The 19361-nt window shown below is 55.0% G+C and overlaps 2 protein-coding genes across 4 annotated transcripts; both read right to left on the minus strand.

Moving 5' to 3' along the window:
- Nucleotides 1–156: 156 nt before the first annotated feature.
- On the minus strand, nt 157–4812 carry LOC122187893. The gene is made up of 13 exons (XM_042885773.1): nt 4804–4812; nt 3142–4666; nt 2976–3034; nt 2747–2895; nt 2414–2505; nt 2220–2278; nt 1976–2112; nt 1776–1900; nt 1548–1606; nt 1228–1382; nt 1046–1152; nt 793–915; nt 157–553 (listed from the first exon to the last, which is right to left on the minus strand). The coding sequence occupies exons 2-13, from the start codon at nt 4651–4653 to the stop codon at nt 503–505; spliced, it is 2628 nt and encodes an 875-aa protein (XP_042741707.1). The 5' UTR covers nt 4654–4666; nt 4804–4812; the 3' UTR covers nt 157–502.
- A 222-nt stretch (nt 4813–5034) lies between these two features.
- Nucleotides 5035–11390, minus strand: CUNH15orf39 (chromosome unknown C15orf39 homolog). Of its 3 annotated transcripts, none has more exons than XM_042885829.1 (4): nt 11294–11390; nt 7008–9630; nt 5835–5862; nt 5035–5601 (listed from the first exon to the last, which is right to left on the minus strand). In XM_042885829.1, exons 2-3 carry the CDS (start codon nt 9583–9585, stop codon nt 5837–5839), a joined length of 2604 nt encoding a protein of 867 aa, XP_042741763.1. In that variant the 5' UTR covers nt 9586–9630; nt 11294–11390; the 3' UTR covers nt 5035–5601; nt 5835–5836. The 3 variants fall into 3 exon arrangements, with proteins under 3 accessions (XP_042741763.1, XP_042741761.1, XP_042741762.1); XM_042885827.1 differs by having other exon boundaries at nt 5835–5952; XM_042885828.1 differs by lacking the exon at nt 11294–11390 and adding an exon at nt 11140–11262 and having other exon boundaries at nt 5835–5952.
- Nucleotides 11391–19361: the final 7971 nt, after the last annotated feature.

The raw sequence follows: 19361 nt of genomic DNA on the forward strand, positions 1-19361 counted from the left end.
GTCCAGCTCCGGGGTGGAGGAGTGTGTATGGCAGTGGAGGGGAATGGGGGTGTAGGGGGAAAGGCAGCACATGGGGACGGGGAGGGGGAGCAACACCACAGTTATCGGTCTGAATACCAAGGCAGGAGCTGATAACACCAAGTACAAGCTGAATTCAGAGACCCAAGATTCGATTACTTCAAATAGAGAGCTGGTGGTGAAGCTCGAGGGCAGCTCTAAGCTGCACGGCAGAGCTGTGGGAACCAAAGGAGGGGTGGTACTTTGGTCAACAGGAGCCCAGCACAGGGCAGAAGGCTCAACACCCCCCACGCAGCAAAATCAGAGCTAGCTATGATTGTTTATAAACAGTTTAATAAAGTTTAACATATAAATTAATCTTTCCTTACACTGTTCTCAAAGAATATCTGGCATCCGAAACCAGAGGGTGAATAGAGACAGCTTCTCAGCATATGTCTCCCAACAGACTCTGGTTCTGCTTCAGCTCCAGCAACTGCATGTCCTCTCAACAGGCCACAGATTCCCTTTGCCAGCACTCATGAGCCTCCTCAGTGGCCTGAAGTCAGGAAGGGGAGAAGTAGCCGTGAGCTCCAGGAGTCTCAGCAGGAACCACATCCCCTTTCAACAGCCACAGATGGGGCTCAGGAAGCTCAAACCCCCACCAGACCCTGGGATTGCACAGTGCCATCTATCTGCACGTGCCGCTGAGACCCAGTGAAGTGACCTACTGAGCTTCCAGCCTGCAGTTCCAAGAAAGCAACCCAGGGTCCATTCACCCCCATAAAAGCCACTTACCTCATCAGAGGCTGCCCAGAAGCCCTGGTTCTCCATTTCGAGGGTCTGTGTCCCTGCTTCAGGGTCTCTCCTGTCCGACAGGACGGCCACATCGCTCCAGCCAAACCTCCTGGTCCTCAGGCACTGGGGGGAGAAGAGGACTGCAGTGGTACCTCCAGAAATCCCTCTGGTCCCTCTTTTATCCAAGTTCAGCACCACAGCCCTTGTACCCTCCACCACCTCATCCCACAGAGGAGACAGACATCACCCTTACCACCAGCAGGACAATGGGAATGGTGATGATGATGAGGCCACACACAACTATGATGGACACGCCATACTCAGGAAAGCCAGGAGCAGGAGGGGGCTCCAGGGTGTCCTCTGGGGGGGGAACAGAGCTGTTAGCGCTCTTGACTTGGGTTTGCTGTTCCCACACCCCAAAAGAAGCTCACTCACCTCCTACTGAAATGGAGTATGGATCCACCTGGAAGTCTGAGGCAGCCAAAGCCTTGTCTGGCCCAACTGCGAGAACAAGAGCCTCCAGGACCTCCAGGCTGCTGGGAGCAGGGAGCTGGAACACTGCATCCCCATGGCACAGCAGAGAGCCAGGCCTGTGGAGAAGGTTGGGATGAACTCCAGCATCAGTTGGTCCTAATGAGCATCCACAGCTCCCAACTCAATGGGAGTGGTGGGATGTGTCAGTGCTCCTTAGGATGCAAAGGATGCCCACAAGACCTCCCCAGCCTTGTACCCTCTTCACCAGCCCTTTCACTCACAGGAATCCTCTTATCACCACTTGCAGGAAGCTCCCGTTGTCCCTCAGGGCTTTTGCCACCTAGAAGAAAGGCTTTGCTCAGCACCCCATCACTCTCAAGCCCCAAACAGGAAGAAGACATCTCACCCATACAAGCCCAGTCAAGAAGGTGATAACTGGTTTGTAGGGCCACCCCAAAGCAGAGCCCTTCCTCCAGCACTGAGGAGGACCCCACTGCTTCCCCACCTACCACATTTCCGAGGGCCCTCCTGAGCTCCCGGTGCTCAGCAGTGAGTGGATCCAGCAGCTCCTTGCTGAAATGCCAATTGGTGACCAGGAAGGAGAGTGGGTAAACCTGCAGCTGCAGCCTGGTCCCTGGGGAGGCAGGAGGGGAGCTGGGTGAGCACGAACAGCCACCAGCACCATCACCCATGGGAACAGCATCCTCACCTTGCACCGACAGCGAGCTCAGGTCCACAGAGCACGTGGCAAGGGCAGTCAGTGCCTGCAGGACTGCAGTGATGTTGGCATGGGTGGTGGTGTCCAGATAGATGTCCCCAGCCATCTCCAGGTCCCCAGTGGCTTTTCTGTGAGGAGAGAAGCTCTAAGCAAGGCCTTCCTCCGTCCTGCTGAGCTGCTCATGGCCATAATAGTCATAGAGGAAGACAAAGATTTGGGCAACTGCCTGCCATACCTGAGCTGGCCAACAGTGACGTTCCTCACAGGGTACAGGGCACTGAGAGACTGTATCACCTGCAGGAGAAAGAGATGAGCTCACCCCCAGCCTCAGTGCAGAGCTATGGAGATGCATTCTCTTTTTGACAGGCTCCAGATGAGCAGCCATCACTCTGCTCCAACCCACTTAGCATGGGGGAACACCCGCCATACCTCACCAACCAGCCTCTCTGCAGGCTCCATCCCACCCAGCACTGTGAAGGAGATGGACAGCTTCTCAGGCTCCAGGCTCTCCACGTTGAAGCCTAGAAGAGTTGAGAATGTTATTCACACCCCCACGTCTTCCTTGGGAGATGCAGCAAGCCCTGACCTCATACCAAAACCAGCACCAGATGGTGGGAAGGATCAAGCTGTACAGCCTGCCATGGCCACATCAAGGGTAGGGCCAGATGGGGAGGTTAGGGGGAAGCCTGAGAGCCCCACCTCATGGGTCTGGGGTTCTTTCTATGCTCAGGGAGGGCACTGAATGGCAGCTGCTCTGCTTACCGTTGGAGCTGATGGAATGGGGCTCCAGCCACCAGCTGAAGGCATTGTGCCCCCAGCTCGCCCCTGCCACCAGCGTGCGGATGAGGTGGGAGCTGGTAGGAGCCTCCCCCTGGAACAGAGCCTGTGCTTGCACCAGCACTGAGCCATTCCTGGGGGTGAGAAGAAGGTCCCAAGGTTTGGATCTGCACAGCCCATCCATAGGGTCCCATCCTACATCAACCCTACTCACTTAAACCCAAGGATATTTGCTTGGAGGAAGGTATCATAGGTGGACAGCATCTGGTGAAGCTGGAATAGAGAAGCGGCTGGTGGTGAGAGGCTCCTGTATTCATGCTTTGCCCATCAGCCCTAAGCAAGCCCAGAAGCCAGCTCCAGAGGGCTCAGCCCACACTCACCATCATCCTCACTTCTTTCTCCAGCTCCTTGTAGCTCCTCGAAAGCTTTTTGCTCAGATCTTCAGTGAAGGCAATACCCAAGAGCCTGAAACTCAAGGGCAAGGTGTGCACAGGGGTCTTTGTCCCCATGGATCCAGCACTGCCCACAGTTGTCACGAGTTGCTCTGGAGTGAAGACTTCTCCTGCGGCCACCCAGCTGGTGGCTACGGGGACATCAGCTCTGTCTGCAGAGGGGTGCTGGGAGGTGGCAGGAGAAGGGCTGGACTTTGGATGAGCAGACATGGGCAATGTTGACACAGTGAAGGTCTGAGAGCTTGGGGCATGAGTGGTGGTAATAGAAGCTGGCAGGTAAGTTGGGGATGGAGAACTGATACAAGGCCCTGCAGCAGAAGGCTTGGAGCTGGGAGGATGCACAGAGCCCAGCGTGTGTTCTGAAGGTGCTGCTGGAGAAGGCATCTGGGTGGTCAACCCCACTGGGGAGCCCTGGCTCACATCTGCTGCTTTTGGACACCAGGAATCCCCCACAGCTGCTCCGTGCTGGCACACAGTTTCAGTGGCCCCAGGTTCTAGGGTTGTAGCAGGAGATATCAAGCTCTCCCCATCCTCAGTAGGACCTGTGGTGCTGGGGAACCACATCCAAACAGGGACAGAAGGGGCTTTGGTGAGCGCTGGGCCAGCCTGGTGTGCAGGGGATGGATCACTAGGTTCCTCCAAGGTGACAGCAGAGCCCCTGAGCCCCTCTGTAGGAAGGGATGGAGCCAGCGCATGTAGGTGGCTGATGCCACGCGATGCAGTGCTAGGAGGTGACGATGAGATGATGGCTGTAAGCCCAGATCCATTTCCCAGCACCTCATCCCCAATGGTGCCTACCACCAGAGCAGCTTCTGTTCCTCCAGGTGTGACGGGAGGCATCCACACAGTGCTATGGGTTCCATCCCAGCTGGATGCCCCTGCTGTTGGCAGTACTGGGGATGACTCTGGAAAGGACTCCAGTTGGGAAGTTTGCTCCAGTCTTGGGCTCCCTGTTGGGGCTGCAACATCAACAGTTTCATTCTGGACGTGGGAGAAGCTGCTGGGTGCAGGTGAGTCGGATGCAGTCATGCCGTTGGCACCCAGCTCCAGTTTCAGGGCTCCAGTTGGAGTTACCAGGCTCTCAGTATCTGTCCTATTGCACAAATCCTCTTTGCCATGGAAGCACCCCACGGTGCCCTCAGCATCCATCTGTGCCCTCCTGGATTGGCCAAGCAGGTCCCTGTGTAGTGCCACCACGCTGCCCCTCTTGTACGAGGCACCAGGGGACAATGCCACCAATGAGCCCAGGATGTGGGGCAGGGCAGTAACAGATAGACAAACAGCCAGCACCAGGACAGCCCTACACCTCAGCCCCCCAGAAGCAGGGCTGAGAGCTGGGACTGTGTCCCCACGGCCACAAAACATCCTTCTGTACCACCAGGATGTGGCACCTGCAGAGCCTGGTGGTACCACCCTGCAGCTCAGCTCTGGAGAGCCCATAGGGACAGCACAGCTGCAAAGAGGAGCAGAAGGAACCTTAGTGAGAACCCCAACCCCAACCCCAACCCCAACCCCAACCCCAACCCCAACCCCAACCCCAACCCCAACCCCAACCCCAACCCCAACCCCAACCCCAACCCCAACCCCAACCTGGTGAGAAGAGAAAGCACCACACCACCTACCCAAGCCCTCAGCTTTTATCCCATTTCCAGTTGCCCTTGGCCAGCTGGCCCCCATTAGTCCATCAACACCCCAGGTGAGCAACCAATTAAAGCTTTTAGGCCCAGCCCCTATCAAGTCAAGGATATTCTTGGGGTTGTCCATGTGGTTCCCTTCCTAGGAAGGGTCTGTTGTAATCAATGAGCTGAGACTGAAACATGGTGTTGGAAAATGAGTCCTTTAATGAGGTGAGGTGCTTCTGGAGACTCACAGTCTTACAAAACATTAAATAAGGCAATGTAATTTCCTTCCCTGGGACTTTATGCGTAGGTCTATAGGTATATAAAACCACATTACAGGCTTATCAACAAACACTGCTTTCTAAACTCCTTTACAGCAGCAGCCTCCCCGTGCTGAGAGAGACCCTATTTGGCTATGAAAAATCATGGGTGTGTTTTTTTTTCCTTTTTCTCCATATTCTTAGTTTAAAATAAATACTCCTGTAGTGAAAAAATATTAACATAACCCTCATCTGAACTTGTTCCTTGTCTGCTAGCAACACCTGAGCTGTAAGGTTCTACACCGTGAGGTGGGGGGAAGGCAGTCTGTCTGTCTGTCTGTCTGTCCTGGGGCGTTCTCTGGGTGCCGGCAGCATCTGGGGGTGTTTTTAGTATTCATGTCCTTCGGTTCTTCTTTGCAGCCCCTTCCCAGCCAGGACTGAAGCTCTTGCCCCACCACCATCGCTCCCCTTGCTGTGGTCCAGCGCAGTCAATGGACGAAGTCAAATTCCTGAATAAAAAAGACAAGTATTAATTAGCACTGAGGAGATAAAATGAAACCAAAGGACAAAAGAGCCCAGAATGGGAAGGCAGCAGGTTGCACAGAGCTGCTGGGGTCGTTGGTGTGGTCACCTCCCCGTACCCAAATCCTCCCAGGCACAAATCCCCGCTCCGAGCCGCGTGAAGCATCGTATGGGTATAAATATGTAAAAGTGTCCATAAATGCACAAAAAAAGAACTCACCTCTACTGGCCAACCTCCGACCTCGACCCTGCAAGACACAAAGTCGGTGGTGATGCCTCCAGTTGAGGCAACTGGGACACGAGGGCAGGGTGGGACCGTCCCGCTCCTGAGAGCCTGCCTGCAGGAAGGAGCTGGGTTTTGTTAGGAGAAGCGTTGGGGCTTCTCAGGAGAGGATTTTGGGGCTGTGTTTTATAGGGTCTGTGCCACGTGGAGGCCAGTTTGGGGAAACATGGTGGTCGAGCACTTGGAAAGTGAATGGGGAGCAATGGGGAAGGGAACTTTGTCACAGCCGAGTCCTCATGCAGGATGATTTTGCTGGGGCATCCTTGGGATTTTGGAGTGGAATCCTTGAGGTTTCGTTGGGGACATCTTTGGTTTTTGGTGGTGGGTCCTTGGGTAGCAGTAGGGGCATCTTTGGGGGTTTAGTAAGGAATCCTTGAGATTTTGATGGGGGAATCCTTGTAGTAAGGAATCCTTGATCTTTGGTGGGGGCATCCTTAGGTTTTAGTGAGGGTGTTTGTGGTTTTAAGTGGGGAAACCTTGGGTTTTAGTGGGGAACCCTTGGGTTTTAATGAGAAATACTTGGGTTTTGGTGAAGAAACCTCAGGTTTTAATGGGAAATCCTTGGGTTTTAGTAGGGAATTCTTGGGTTTTAATGGGGAACTCGGGTTGCAGTAGGACATCCTTGGGTTTTAGTAGGGAACCCTTGGGTTTTAATGGGAAATCCTTGGGTTTTAGTAGGGAACCCTTGGGTTTTAATGGGGAATCCTTGGGTTTTAAAGGGGAGCTCTTGGGTTGCAGTAGGGCATCCTTGGGTTTTAGTAGGGAATCCTTTGGTTTTAATAGGAAATCCTTGGGTTTTAGTAGGGAAACCTTGAGTTTTAATGGGGAACCCTTGGGTTTTAACAGGGAATCCTTGGGTTTTAAAGGGGAACTCTCGGGTTGCAGTAGGGCATCCTTGGGTTTTAATGGGAAATCCTTGGGTTTTAGTAGGGAACCCTTGGGTTTTAATGGGAAATCCTTAGGTTTTAGTAGGGAACCCTTGGGTTTTAACAGGGAATCCTTGGGTTTTAAAGGGGACCTCTCGGGTTGCAGTAGGGCATCCTTGGGTTTTAGTGGGATATCCTTCTCCAAGCCCCATGGGGAAGGGATGGGGATCATCCTGCTACCTACCAAGCTGCTGCTGAATGGAGTGGTGCCACAGGAGGTTCAGCAGATCTGGGTAGATCTCAGGGAGCTGTTTGAGAGCCAGGAGCTTCAGCATGCGTGAAGTGCAGCCCTTGAGCTCCAGCTCCCTCAGAAGCTTCTCTTCAGAGAGCGTGGTGGGCCGCAGCTCCACTTTGTGCTTCTGCAGCACCTGGTCCACAGAGGCCCCGGGGAGCTCGGGGAAGAGCTTCTCCTTCACCACGTGGATGGGGATGAAGATGGCACCTGCCCGCAGCACGTAGGGAAAGGGACACTTGCGGGTGAAGGTGAAAGCCTCCAGCTGAGCCAGGAGCTTGCTGAGGAGAGCGGCTGCATTGCGGAATGCCAGCCAGATCTCCTTGCCTTTCGGGGGCTTCTGAGGCTCAGGGAGTTTGGAGCCATTTTTGGCTTTAGGAAGGGATCTGGGTGTCTCTGCCAGGGTGTCTCCTGGCTCTGTCCTCCTCAGCCAGTCCCGCAGCAGCTCCGGGGAGGATGCGGACACCGAGCATGAGATGATGCTGCACAGGGACATGTGCAAGGCAGAGAAACCCTGGTTGACTACGCATGGCTGGGCTGGGATGTGGCAGGGGCTAGCGGGCAAGGGGGCTTGGGGCAGGGCTGGTGACGTGTCCACAGGCTTCGTGTTGTGGCAAGGCTGCTGCGGGACAGAGGTGATGGGGGACCCCTGCCACGCATGCGGCAGAGAGCTGGGCTGGGGGGCACCAGGGGGTCCCGAAGACTTGAGGATCTTGTATTTCTTGAACATGAAGGCAGCTGAGCTCTGGAAGTGGCTCCTGTCCTTAGAGCTGACCTCCACCAGCTGCGCTGGCACCTGGGCTTTGGTGTCCTCACCCACCTCCACTTGGTTGGGTGGCACCTGGGGTTTGGTGTCCCCACCCGCCTCCGCCAGCTGCAGTGGCACCTTGGTGTCCTCAGCCACCTCCACCTGCCCCAGTGGCCCCTCTTTCTCCCCTGGGTCCAACATCCCCTCTGTGCGGGTGCTCCCCGTTGTCACCAAGCTCTTCTTCAAGCTCAAGTCCAGTGCTACATCACCAGGGATTGGTTCCTCACCGCTGTCCTGAAGCCCTGGGTGGCTTCCTGCTGGTGGCTCTGGGGACACAGGCTTTGTCTTGGGACCTTCGGGGATCTTTTGGTGACAACTCTCCCCTTCACCACGCAGTGAGCTGGATGTCGCCTTGACGCCAGCAGGCTCCTGACCGCTGCTTGAGTTTTGTGGTGTGGGTGCGTCCCCTTGTGGATGCTCCTTGGGGACATCAGTGGAGCCTTTGGTCCCCTCCAGGTACTCCCGGTAAGGCGCCAGGCTGAAGACCTTGTTGATCACTGGCATCGGTGGGGAAGGGGGGGACACATCACCACTCTGTCGGTCCCTCAGCCTCTCCTGGGGACAGATGGCCCTACAAGGGATGAAGTGCTCCTTGGTGGCATCCCCAACCCCAGCTTTGACCACCTGCTGCTGGTGGGGGATGGGGTTGGCCGTCAAAGCCTTATCCAGGCTGTAGCCAGCCTCTCCTTTGGGAAATGGCCCCAACAGCCCATCAGGTGTCTTCTGTGGGGTGTGGATGGGGTGGAAGGCGCTGCTGTGCCTCATCACCACCCTCCCTCCATGGGCTTCCAGCGGTGCCTTTCGCCCATCGCTGTGATCCTCTGTAAACAACACAGCATCCATGGGGCTGAAGGCGAATCCAGGATTTGGATGCAGGTACCCAGCTGGAGGCAGGAGGGGTGGAGGCTCAAGATCCCTTGGTGGTCCCATTGCTTTCAGAGACGGCAGCGTGCCCGGAGCGGCCAGCCTCGACGCAAAGCAATCCAAGGGGCTGGGATAGTGGCTCTGGGGGGTTGGGGGCTTAAGGTAAGTGCTGGGAAAAAGGGGAGATTTCCCATTCACCATGAAGCCAAAAGCTTTGTAAGAAAAGGAGCCCGGAGGCTGCGGGTAGGGGGGCTGTGGGTAGCAAGCAGAGGGATGCTCCCGGTGTGCCTTCATCCAGGGGTCTGGGATGCAGGTGGGAATTTCGGGTGGCTTCTCCTGGTCATGCACAGCTGGGGGACCACGGTACTTCTCAAAGGCAGTGTAATAGTGGGAGAGGGTGACTGGGGAGGGTGGGGGCACAGCAGACACGGCCCCCGGCCCCCTTTGCAGGGCATCACCTCCCTGGGAGCTCAGTGGTGAGAAGCAAAGTGGGGCTGCATACACGGGCTTGGGAATGGCTGGTGGCTTCTTCAGGGGGAAGGGGTGGCCCTGCTGGCTGGGCCACTTGTCCTGTGCCACCAGGGGGTCCCACATGGGGTGATTTTTGCCCTGCTCAGCACCCGGTCTGCCCGTGGGGCTGTGGGGCTGACGGAGCAGGCAGTGTAGGAGTTGTCCCTCTGCCTGTGGGCAGGAGAAGTAGGAGCCCTTGTAGCCGAGGTGGGTTTCGGGGCCAGCTGTGGGCACAGGGTTGGGTTTGCAGGGAATGGAGGGGATGCCTGGGTCGGGTTCAGCCTCCAGCCGAGGTAGCTTGTGAAAAAGGATGGCATCCAGAGGCTCTGAGTGACGTTTTGAGGCCATTTATACTCCACCGAGGTGTGCGATGGGAGAGGTCAGCTGGCCTTCCTGGGTGGGGAAAAGGGAGAAAACGGGTCAGACACAGCAGGGTGCATTCACCTCTCTCTTGTCTGAAGTTCTTCGGACCCTTTTGGCGTCTTGTGGTTTGGGGTGGGACCTGCAGCACCAGGCGCTGCGTGCCAGCAGGTGGAGCTGGCAGACCATTGCATCACTGCCCGGCCTTCCTCATCACCACCCCAGAACCTCCAGCACCTCCGGGGCGTCCCACCGAGACGCCTTGAGCATCCCTCCATGCGTCCCTCCGTGCGCCCAGGAGCAGCAGCAGACATCCCCCAGGATCTCTTGGGCATCCCACCGAGATGCCTTGAGCATCCCTCCAAGAGCACCACCCAAACACCTCCAGGCATCCCCTGCCATCCCCCAAGCATGGGCCAGCTCCACTTGGGACCCCCCCCCCAGCAACCTCCAGGCCCACGGATAGGCTCAGAGTGGTGGGATCTCACATCTTCTCCACACCCCCTCTTTTTTTTTTTTTCTTTTTGTGGCAAGAATCAGCAGAGAAACAGAGAAGGAAATGGAGGAAGAGAGCGTGGAGATAAGATAAAAGCCCTGTCCGCAGAAGGGGAAATGGCTTCGATAGCGGGGCAAGCTTGCTGGGGTAGATAAGGGGACCCAAGCTCGGTGGCTTTGCTGTGGAAGGGGCTTGAACCCATGGATGAGGCTGGGGAGGGGACATGTTTCCCCCCTCACGTCCCTTAGTGCTGCCATGTCCCTCTGCTGGGACATTTGGGACGGAAGACTTCGGGGAGGAGAAATACAGGAAGGCAACAGGAGCCCTGCAAAAGCAGGAGGCTGCATCCCAAGGCACATCCAGCAGAACACGGAGCCAAAGGTGCCACCTCCACGTGCACGGAACGGGGCTTTCCCCTTTTCCCCACAGTGCCGACGTTTGGGATGGATACTGCACTCAAATATCGTGACTCACCCAATTTCTGTGCCTCCTTTTCCCCTTTCCCTGACATGCACTCATCTACAAAGAACCATCGTGCAACCATTCCACGGTAGGGCGACGCCAACGCTCGCGTCCCCCCAGCCCCAAATCCCCCTCTCAGCATCGGGGAAACATCGCAGAATCATCCAGGTTGGAAAAGGCCACCGACATCATCCAGTCCGATCCCACGACTGGGTGGTGGGGACGGTGACCCCACCACCGCCTTCGTTTCACCCTACATCGAAGCGGACGCGGGAGCCCTCCAGCTCCGCCGTGCCCACGTGTCCCGTCCCGCTGTCCCCAAGGGTGGCGGAGGTGACACGGGGCCCTTGGGTGCTGCCGAGGAGGTCACCTCCCCGATATCCCCGCCGGGTGCGGGCAGGGCCGTTGGCTGTGGGTCCAAAGCGGAGCCCGCCTGCCGGTGGAACCCATGGGGACTTTCACTTTGCAGCTTTTTAACATCTCGCACCCAACGGCGTTGCGCACGGATGGCAAAACGCTGCACTCGGGGTCACCGGAGCAGCTTTTTACAGCGGGGAAAAAAAAAAAACGAAACGCAAACCTACCGGCCCCGTGCAGCAACCGCATGCTCTACACCGGCCATAAATGGGTAAAAGCCTGCAAGCCGAGCTCGGATCCCATAAGCAAGAGCTGCCCCAGAGCAACCGAGAGGGAGGAAGGGGTTCGGAGCCGAACTGCCGAGCGCTGTTCCGCACTCACCTGGCGGAGCCGCCTCCTCCGGAGCATCTTACGGGGCCGAGCGGGGGAGGGGGCGGCCGGGGGGGGCCGGCACGGTGCTGCTGCCCCGCTCTGCTGCTCGCATTGTGCGGAGGAAGTGGGAGGAGGAGGAGGAGGAGGTGGTGGCAGTGGGGCGGCCGGAGGAGGGGGGAGGAGGGGACGGCCTCGCCACACGTGCGCCGAGAGCGTCGGGGCTCTGCAACCTCCAGCGCCTGAACTCCATCGGGGACGGCGGTGGCCGAAAGAACGCGGCCGGGTGTTGGGCTTCTGGGATCCGGGTCGTGGTTTTATTCATAGGAGCTGCGATGGAACTCGGCCAGCTTTCGGGAAACGGGAGAGCAAAGCTCGTTATTTGGATTTACGGCCGTGAAAAAGTCATTGGTGGTGGGTTCTGATGCTCTGGACAGAAGGGCGGTTGGCTGTGGGTGGGACAGATAATCCCTTTAAGCTGTGATGGTGCCAGGAATGCTCTTCCTCACCCCGGTTTTCCTTTTGGCTCCGAGTTCAATGGGGAAACTTTCAAGAGTTGAAGAGAACTCCTCTTGGGAGCAGTTCTTTGCTGCTGGGCACCCTCTGCCAGCCTGCTGAATCACAGAACCACTGAATCAAGGTTGGGAAAGGCATTTAAGAGCATCTGTCCAACTAAATCTGATCCAATCCTTCATTAGTACTCCCAGATTTCTTAGCAGCTCTCGTTCTGCTAAGTCTATTTTTCTTTTCCTGTAATCTCTCTAATTCCATTTTCCTCCTTCAAAGGCATTTAAATGGTGTGACAAGAGGCTCTCAGCGCTCCTCCAATTTCCAGGGGGTATTCCTTCTACAAGGACTTATTCCTGAACACACTGCTCTCCACATAACGTCCCTCCTCACATAGCTCATTCTCCCCAATGTGTTTTTTCTTTCTTAACAGCTTTTTCAGTAAATACACGTTGTTATTATAAAGACAGGTGGGAGGAAATGGTCTCTGGGCGATGATGCTCTGATGCTCCCTGCGATGCAGTGCGTGGCCAAATGGTGCTGGGATGGTGATGCAGAGGACTTTGAGGGTTTTGTTTCCTCCTGGAGATTTCGGGACGTTTTCTCCCATTTCTGCCCTGCTTGAAACTGAAACAAAGGCCAGATTTTCCAGCTCTCTTTCCAGGATGGCCCCCTCCTTCCCATCCCACCCCGCTGGTGGCAGTGAGCCCATCCTGGAGCTCATAGCCTTGTTAGCAGCTCTGCCCTTGGAGACACGCCTGGAGGTAGCAATGTCCTCGATGAAGTTCTAATTATCAGGTTAATTGGAGCCGGAGAGCCATGCAGCTGCTCTTAATTCACACTCTGCACATTTCCCATGGAGGATGCTGGGGTTGCATCATGCAAGGCGAGGAACAGGACTGCTGCACTCCAAGGAGCTCTTTCCTCTCCCTACAGACCCAGAGCCCTCAACAAGCCCCTCAGGGCCCCATTATTTTGGGCACGGGGAGGTCCTGGAGGGCTGATGTGGGTTTGGGGCACTCCTGGTGGGGAACACCTCTGGATGAGGCACCCCATGGCACTGAGCTTCTCTCCTTGCGTTCACCTTTCCTCCCCCAGGAAAGAAAACGGGACCCAGAAAAGCACCATTAGAGATGCAGGAGTCATTATCTCTAGATGATTAACCGCAGATAACGAGATATCCCCCCCCAGCAACAGCCAAGCAGTTGTAATTCCCCAAGAGACACAATGCATCACTACATTAGGGGATGTTTTCCCAACTCCATTTTTTCCCATAGCAAGGAGAATTTTGGCAGCCCCGTTCCAGAATCGAGATCCCTCCACGAAGGAAAAGCCAATGAGGGAGAATATGGGAAGCCACCTGAGAACTGCCTGCCCTAGATCTTGCACAGCAAGGAGTAACCATCCCTTATTTATCTTCTCTGGACTCCTACCCATCCCTGATGTCTTTTTCCATCCTACTCCACCCCCTTTTGCACAGGAGCCAGTACCTCCCCCCTCCTTTCTGTCTTAGTTCCTCTCGAGATGGAGATCAAATGGAGGGTATTAAACAGATTATCATTAAATACAGGGGAAAAGAACAAGTTTGGGATCCCAGCCCATGTGCAGCGCTGCGGGTGCTGTGTATGAACCCAACACCATCCCTCACCTTGGGACCCCGCCAAGCCCTCTTGGCCAAGTAACTTCCTGTCTTCTTTCTTTCCTCCTGGGCTTTTTCCATTCCTGGGTGTGTTTCCACGCCATGAAACTCCATGGAAAATTCCCAGCAGAGGAAAGATGAGTTGGCATTCCCTGCTGGAAAACCCCACTGTCTGCCAGCCAGCATCACTGCACACCTCGGGTGCTTTTGTCTGGTGGCACCCACAGCTATACGTCCTTCCCACGATGTGAGGATGCTCCACAGCCTTGGCCCCAAAGAAATGGATCAGGCTGGGGTGGGATGTCCCTGTCCCATGGCTCTGCACCTCTGTCCTGTCTAGAAAGATGGACCTCAACCCAAAAAGCCAAGGTAGGAAATTCTTTATCCTGACCATGCTACGCTCTCTGCTGTCCACACAAAGCCAACTGGTGCAACTTTCATAGGGCACCAGCTCCTCATAGGGCACCAGCTCCCCGAGCCCAGGTGCTGAATGCCCACAAAAAGAAAACTTCTACTTGGCAAGCACCAAAAACCCATCAATCACCTCCAAATCTCCATCCCACGCAGCAATTTTCAGTGCCCGGAAGGGAAAAATAATAAATGAACAAAGTTCTTGGCAGTGCCCACTGCAGTGTTTCAGATTCAGGTTCAATAGTTGGGATGCTGGACCTGCTCCAACAATCACGGTTTGGGATCTGAGTTCTTCTCTTCCATCCCTCCGTCACCACTTGTTGGTGGCTTTGGGGGCTGTGGGAAATGTGATGGAAGAGGAATGATGGAAGAGGAAAATGGCTGGAGAGGAGGTGGTGGTGGGATCCCACGGCTGTGGTCATGCCACACTGCGGGGCTCTGGGAACGTGGGTCACCACGCAATAAATCCCTGCCCTCCAGGTGAGAGCCTCATGGTGGAAGCGTTCAGGAACCCATGCTCTCTATTCTCCTTTTTATTCTACCCATCTGACATCACAAACCAGCTGGGAAAAGAGCAGGGCCACCCCATAGAGCTGGAGGCCACCCATCACCACCACTGCGCTCAGCGCTTTCTCCATTCAGCCTCTGGAAATCCAGAGTTTGGGGCTGGTTTGTTGGGGTTTTTTTTCCCCCTTTTTGGTTTGATCTCAGCTTCTGGAGGAGCACAATTAGGAAAGGGGAAGGGATTCACACCCCAACCTACAGGCACCCATCTCATGGGTGGAAGGCTGCTGGACACTGCAGCAATGCAGCTCCAAAAGCACCTCTGACATAAGAAAACAGCCTTGGAGAGATAAGGCAGAAGTCACCTGAAGGAAAACAGGGCTCCTGCTGGGTACCACGCTGCCAAGTGGGACAGGGACAGACCAGATGCTGGCAAAACCACCCACGAATGTGGGTGTAGGATCAGGGTCGGGTGGAAAAATCAATAAGGTTATGGGGGAGGACGGAATAAAAGCCATAAAAAAGAGAAAGAAAACAGCAAACCCTCAAGAAATTTGGTTTTGGAGGCAAATGCCGAGATTGGAAAGAAGAAAGAGGATTGGGCAGTTCCCTTGTCTTGGAGGATTTCACGCAAACCCAACTTGGATGTGACATGTCCTGCTGTCTCACAAGGCTGCTTCATCTGCATTTTGGTGTTTCCATGCAGGAGGGGCAGCCCAAAACCACGACCTTTGTCCCCGAGCAGGTAATTAATGGGCTGGGCTTCATTTGCTCCACTTTGGGAAGCCCAGTGCACGGCACAGCAGGTCCTGGGTTTTCCAGACCTTTCATCAGTGTAGGTAAATCCCAGCCCAGGGCTTGGGACTCCTCATTCTTATAAAAACCCATCACTTTTCCCATCTGCAGCAGAATATGCACCTTTGGCACGTGGTCCCAGCAGCTCTCCAAGAGGTGATTCCCATCTTAGGTGCCCACCTGGGACCTCCAAGCTCCAAGCGGTGATGACCACGGCCAATGAGACTCCATTGCCCATGGGCAACATCCCACCCCTGCCTTCCACCCACACTGGCCCAACCCAGCCCCATCCCAATGCACCTCATCCCTTGGCAGAAGCTCAGCCCATCCAAGCACAATGCCAGAGATCTCCACACAACATTAAGCAACCGAGATTTTAGTTTTGTTTTGACACAAAGCTCAGCCCTGCTCCGCCAGGAAGCTTCCTGATGATAGATTTCTTCCCCCAGTGCCCTGCAGCAAGAGGGTAAAATTCCCCATAGCCTTCAGCCCTCCCATCACACCTGAGGGCATCTCAGAGGCTTCCTGGTCAGCCGGTCCAACCTCCTCCCCGCTCCCAAACTTCTCCAAACATCTCCACCTTCTCCAAGCAGGTCAGTGAGTGCCCTGAGGCCGGGTCAGGCATAAGATGCCCCATAGCCACCATTCGGCCCTGTGGGCCAGAGCTTGGTGACACCATCGTCAGATGGCCATAAGATGGTGGCTGGCCTTTGGTACGGCTCAGTGCCCAACATCTTCCTCCCCTTAAAAATCAGGTGAGCAGCATAAGCCCAGCCACCTGGGGATGAAAAGAAGATAAATCAATAGATTGCCTCAGGCATGGTGTTGGCTGTCATTAATGCAGGAAGGGGAGGGGAAGGATGGGGTGATTCACAAGGTCCTCAGTGAAGCAACCCAACCCCATCTCCAATTGCCAGCAGAGAGAAAAGACTGAGAAAGGAGCTGATTGCCCAGAGCAGACATTGACCCCAAAAAGCAACAGTAAGAAGCCCTCAGCACCTACCAGGTCCTCCTGAGTGCCCCAAGATCTCTCCAGAGCCGGGGCATTTGGGGGAAAACCTTGGGAAAACCCATAATCTGTCCTCTTCGTTTCTGCTATCACTACCAGCTTACTCTGGGTATGATGGGCACCTTTATCTGCAGTCCCCAGCTCCTTATCTTTAGGAACCAGAAGCATCACTTCCCCTCTCTGCCCCAAGCAGGGATGCTGAGCCCAGATATGGATCCCACAGCCCCCAGCTGTGCTGGGGTGACCCTGTGCAAGGACAGGAAGGTGGGGGGCACCTGGGACAGCCCCAAAGCCTTTGGCCAACTGGTGCGTGGTGTGGGACATTCCTGTCACCACGGGATGGTGGTGCCAAGGAAATGGGGAGCCCCAAAACACGGCTCTTGGGGACTCCATCCCCAGTGAAATCCAGCCCTGGCATATCCTGCTTCTCAGGGGCCATGGAGCCAGCAAAGCAAACACTCACAGAGAGCTCTTGAGCTGTGTCAACAAACAAGCAAATAAAAGATGAAATAAATCTTCCAGGTGTGCAACATTTCTATTTAAACATCTATTGGGGCTGGAGTTGCTCCTGACCCCACGCTGTCTGTGAGCTCCCTGTCCTGCGAATCCCACGCTTGGGGGGGGGGGGGGGGGCACCCCAGTTATTGCTTTTTCTCTCTGGGGTTAGTCAAAGTGGAGGCCTCAGCACAGCAGGACGAGGTGAGCGAGGCAAAGCAGCAAGGAGAAGCAATCAAGGCTTTGTGCCAAAACCCTTCAGGCTTTCAAAGGACGAGGGTTTGGCCATCCCTGGGAGATCTTGGGCGTACAAAGAGAGGCCGAAGGCCAAAAGAGCCGACCAGACAGGGAAGTGAAAGAGCCCGAGATAGCACAGCATCCGTCCCAGCGGGCTTTCAGTAATCACAGCTGCTTTCGCTTCTCCTCTGCACTCTGATAGTTCCTTTGCAGGCGGGTTTTGGTTCCTCCCCGTGCCCCCTCCGCCTTCCTCGTTTCGAGGCTGAGCCCTCAAACCACTTCAGCCTTTATTTCCAGTTTCTAAACCACAGAGGTGCCACCAGTTCCCATGCTCTGTGCTGCTCTCTGCCTGGCCCCGGGATCTGCATCCCCGAGGAAGATGCGATGGGGGATGCGATGGGGATGCTCCTGGGAGAAGGAGCAATGCTTCCTTTGTGAGAAAAGCAAGGATACTCTTAGGGCAGGGCTATCTTTCCAAGCAGAACAAAGATGGGTAATAATAGAAGGAAGAAAGGGGTGAGGAGTTTCTCAGTGGCATCTGGCTTTTCTAAGAGCTTCGACTTCCAAAGAAGCAAATCACAGCCAAGTCCATTCCCAGGCTGTGAGTCAATGAATCACTGAGACAAACACACCACATCTTCACCTCCATCTTCCATTCCCAGGGCACGCACCACGGATGGGAACAGCCCCGAGCTGCTGCTACGTGCCTGGGTTCCGCCCAGACCCCCTCTCACAACTTCAATAGAACCATTTTCTTTTATTTTGCTTTGAAGAATCGGCATAACAAAACCCAGCATCGGAACCAAGCGTGGGCTTTGTTCTGCTTTTGTTAATTTTAGTGCCCACGCATGCAAACGATGGATGAGAGTCAATATTGACATTCCTCCGCAGCAGGCAACCGGGTTCATTGACTGCAGTGGGGCTGGGCTTCACATTCACACCCTGAGCGAGCAGAGAGCAGAAGGAGCTGCAAAATCACTACCATTCACATGGCAGCAACCTGACCCCAAAAGCTGCCTACCGAAGGCTGGTGGCACCAGGTGGAATGAAGAAGCCCTGCGCTCGGAAGTCCCCGAGCATCACTAGTAGGGAAGGGAGAAGAAGGGACTTCCCAGGGTGGATGGGGAACCCCAAGCGTTTTGTGCTGTGGCCGAACCTGCTGCCTTTATAAAGGGGTGTTCGAGCCCAAGACTGAGTTGCAATGCAGTCACAGCACAGTTGATGCTTGTCTAGGATCTGGGCTCCCTCCCATCGCATTCCTTGGTGCTGACGTGGTTTGCTTTCTTCCCCCAACCTTATCGCGCTGCGGTTTGTGAACTGCAATTTTCCAAAGCCATAAAGCAGCCCAGTGCAAAGGAAACCGACTGCACACCTGAAAGCTGCTGCTGTTCCTCAGCCCTGCTGGAGCTGCCCCAGTCCAAACCCTCCACAACGCTGGTGGAGATGTTACACGGAGCCAGTGGGGCTTAGGAACAGCATCACCCCTGTGGCCAAACCTCTGGCAGCAAGAGGAAGCACCTAAAGCAGAGCAAAACAGCTAACAGAAGACACCAGGTGTGCTCTCCTTTAGGGGACTGGATTTTGTTCCCACCAAATGGGGAGCAGCAACCTGAAATGGGGTTTGTCCCCCGAGGCAGCCTGTCTGGTTCTCGGGGTCAAAATAATCAGGCAACAAAACTCACCAATGAGCACAAAGGGATGCTGACCTCAGTACAAGATATAGGTCTGAGAGACCACCGCCTCATAGTCTTTTGGTGACTGGACCTAAGGAGACGTTGGGAGGGAGGAATGCAAGCGATGTGTGGTGTGGATTCAGCTGTCAGTCCCTTGGGAAAGAGATCTATCACCTAATGAACCCCCTACCATGCAATATCAGCACCATGGCACTCCTCTGGCCCCTTTGGGGTGCACATCCAAGCCCAAGTGATGGGAAAGACTTGTAGGACCAGGGTGCTGCCAGCAAGCTGGCCAATGCCCAAAACACTCTGTCTGAAGCTGGGTAATCCTTAAACAAAGCACCGTGGCATCTCCGTCCTCCTCCAAGCCCCACCAAGTTGATGCAGTTGATGGTTCAGACTGAGCTTGGGGTGGGGGACAACGATGAATAAAACTGCAGCATGAATGAAATTGTTTGCTTTTTAGACGTTCTAGCATAGTAAAAAAAAAAAAAAACAACACCCAAAAACCATCAGGCCAACGTTTTCTGCCCTGGGGCTACTGGCACATACCTTGCCATGGGTGGGGATGGGTGGCTGTGCTGTTGGTACATACGAGATTGCTTCAGTCCTCTGCCTCCAAAGAAGAACTTAACTGTTTCTGATGTTTGCCCTGAAGGGAAGGCGGTTTTGGCAGCCCTTATCCCACCTTGTAATGCTATCACGACCTGCCTCCAACCCAAAATCACAGCAGGATCTTTCGGTGACACACTCAGCCCAGGGCACGGCATCCCTGCAGGTCAGTTTGTGCTCTACACGTCAGGCAGT

Source organism: Lagopus leucura, unplaced genomic scaffold (genome assembly GCF_019238085.1).
Source record: "Lagopus leucura isolate 7727_CA_CO unplaced genomic scaffold, USGS_WTPT01 Super-Scaffold_100052, whole genome shotgun sequence".
Taxonomy (NCBI): Eukaryota; Metazoa; Chordata; class Aves; order Galliformes; family Phasianidae; genus Lagopus; species Lagopus leucura.

What these genes read in the sequence shown, in the direction of transcription:
- LOC122187893 (XM_042885773.1), bottom strand. Translation starts at nt 4,653, where the DNA reads ATGGGCTCTCCAGAGCTGAGCTGCAGGGTGGTACCACCAGGCTCTGCA. An exon ending in GTCACTGTTGGCCAGCTCAG is followed by an intron (nt 2,113 to 2,219) that starts GTATGGCAGGCA and finishes CTCTCCTCACAG; the next exon opens with AAAAGCCACTGGGGACCTGG. An exon ending in TCTGGGCAGCCTCTGATGAG is followed by an intron (nt 554 to 792) that starts GTAAGTGGCTTT and finishes TCCTGACTTCAG; the next exon opens with GCCACTGAGGAGGCTCATGA.
- CUNH15orf39 (XM_042885827.1), bottom strand. Translation starts at nt 9,585, where the DNA reads ATGGCCTCAAAACGTCACTCAGAGCCTCTGGATGCCATCCTTTTTCAC. An exon ending in CTCCATTCAGCAGCAGCTTG is followed by an intron (nt 5,953 to 7,007) that starts GTAGGTAGCAGG and finishes TCCTTCCTGCAG; the next exon opens with GCAGGCTCTCAGGAGCGGGA.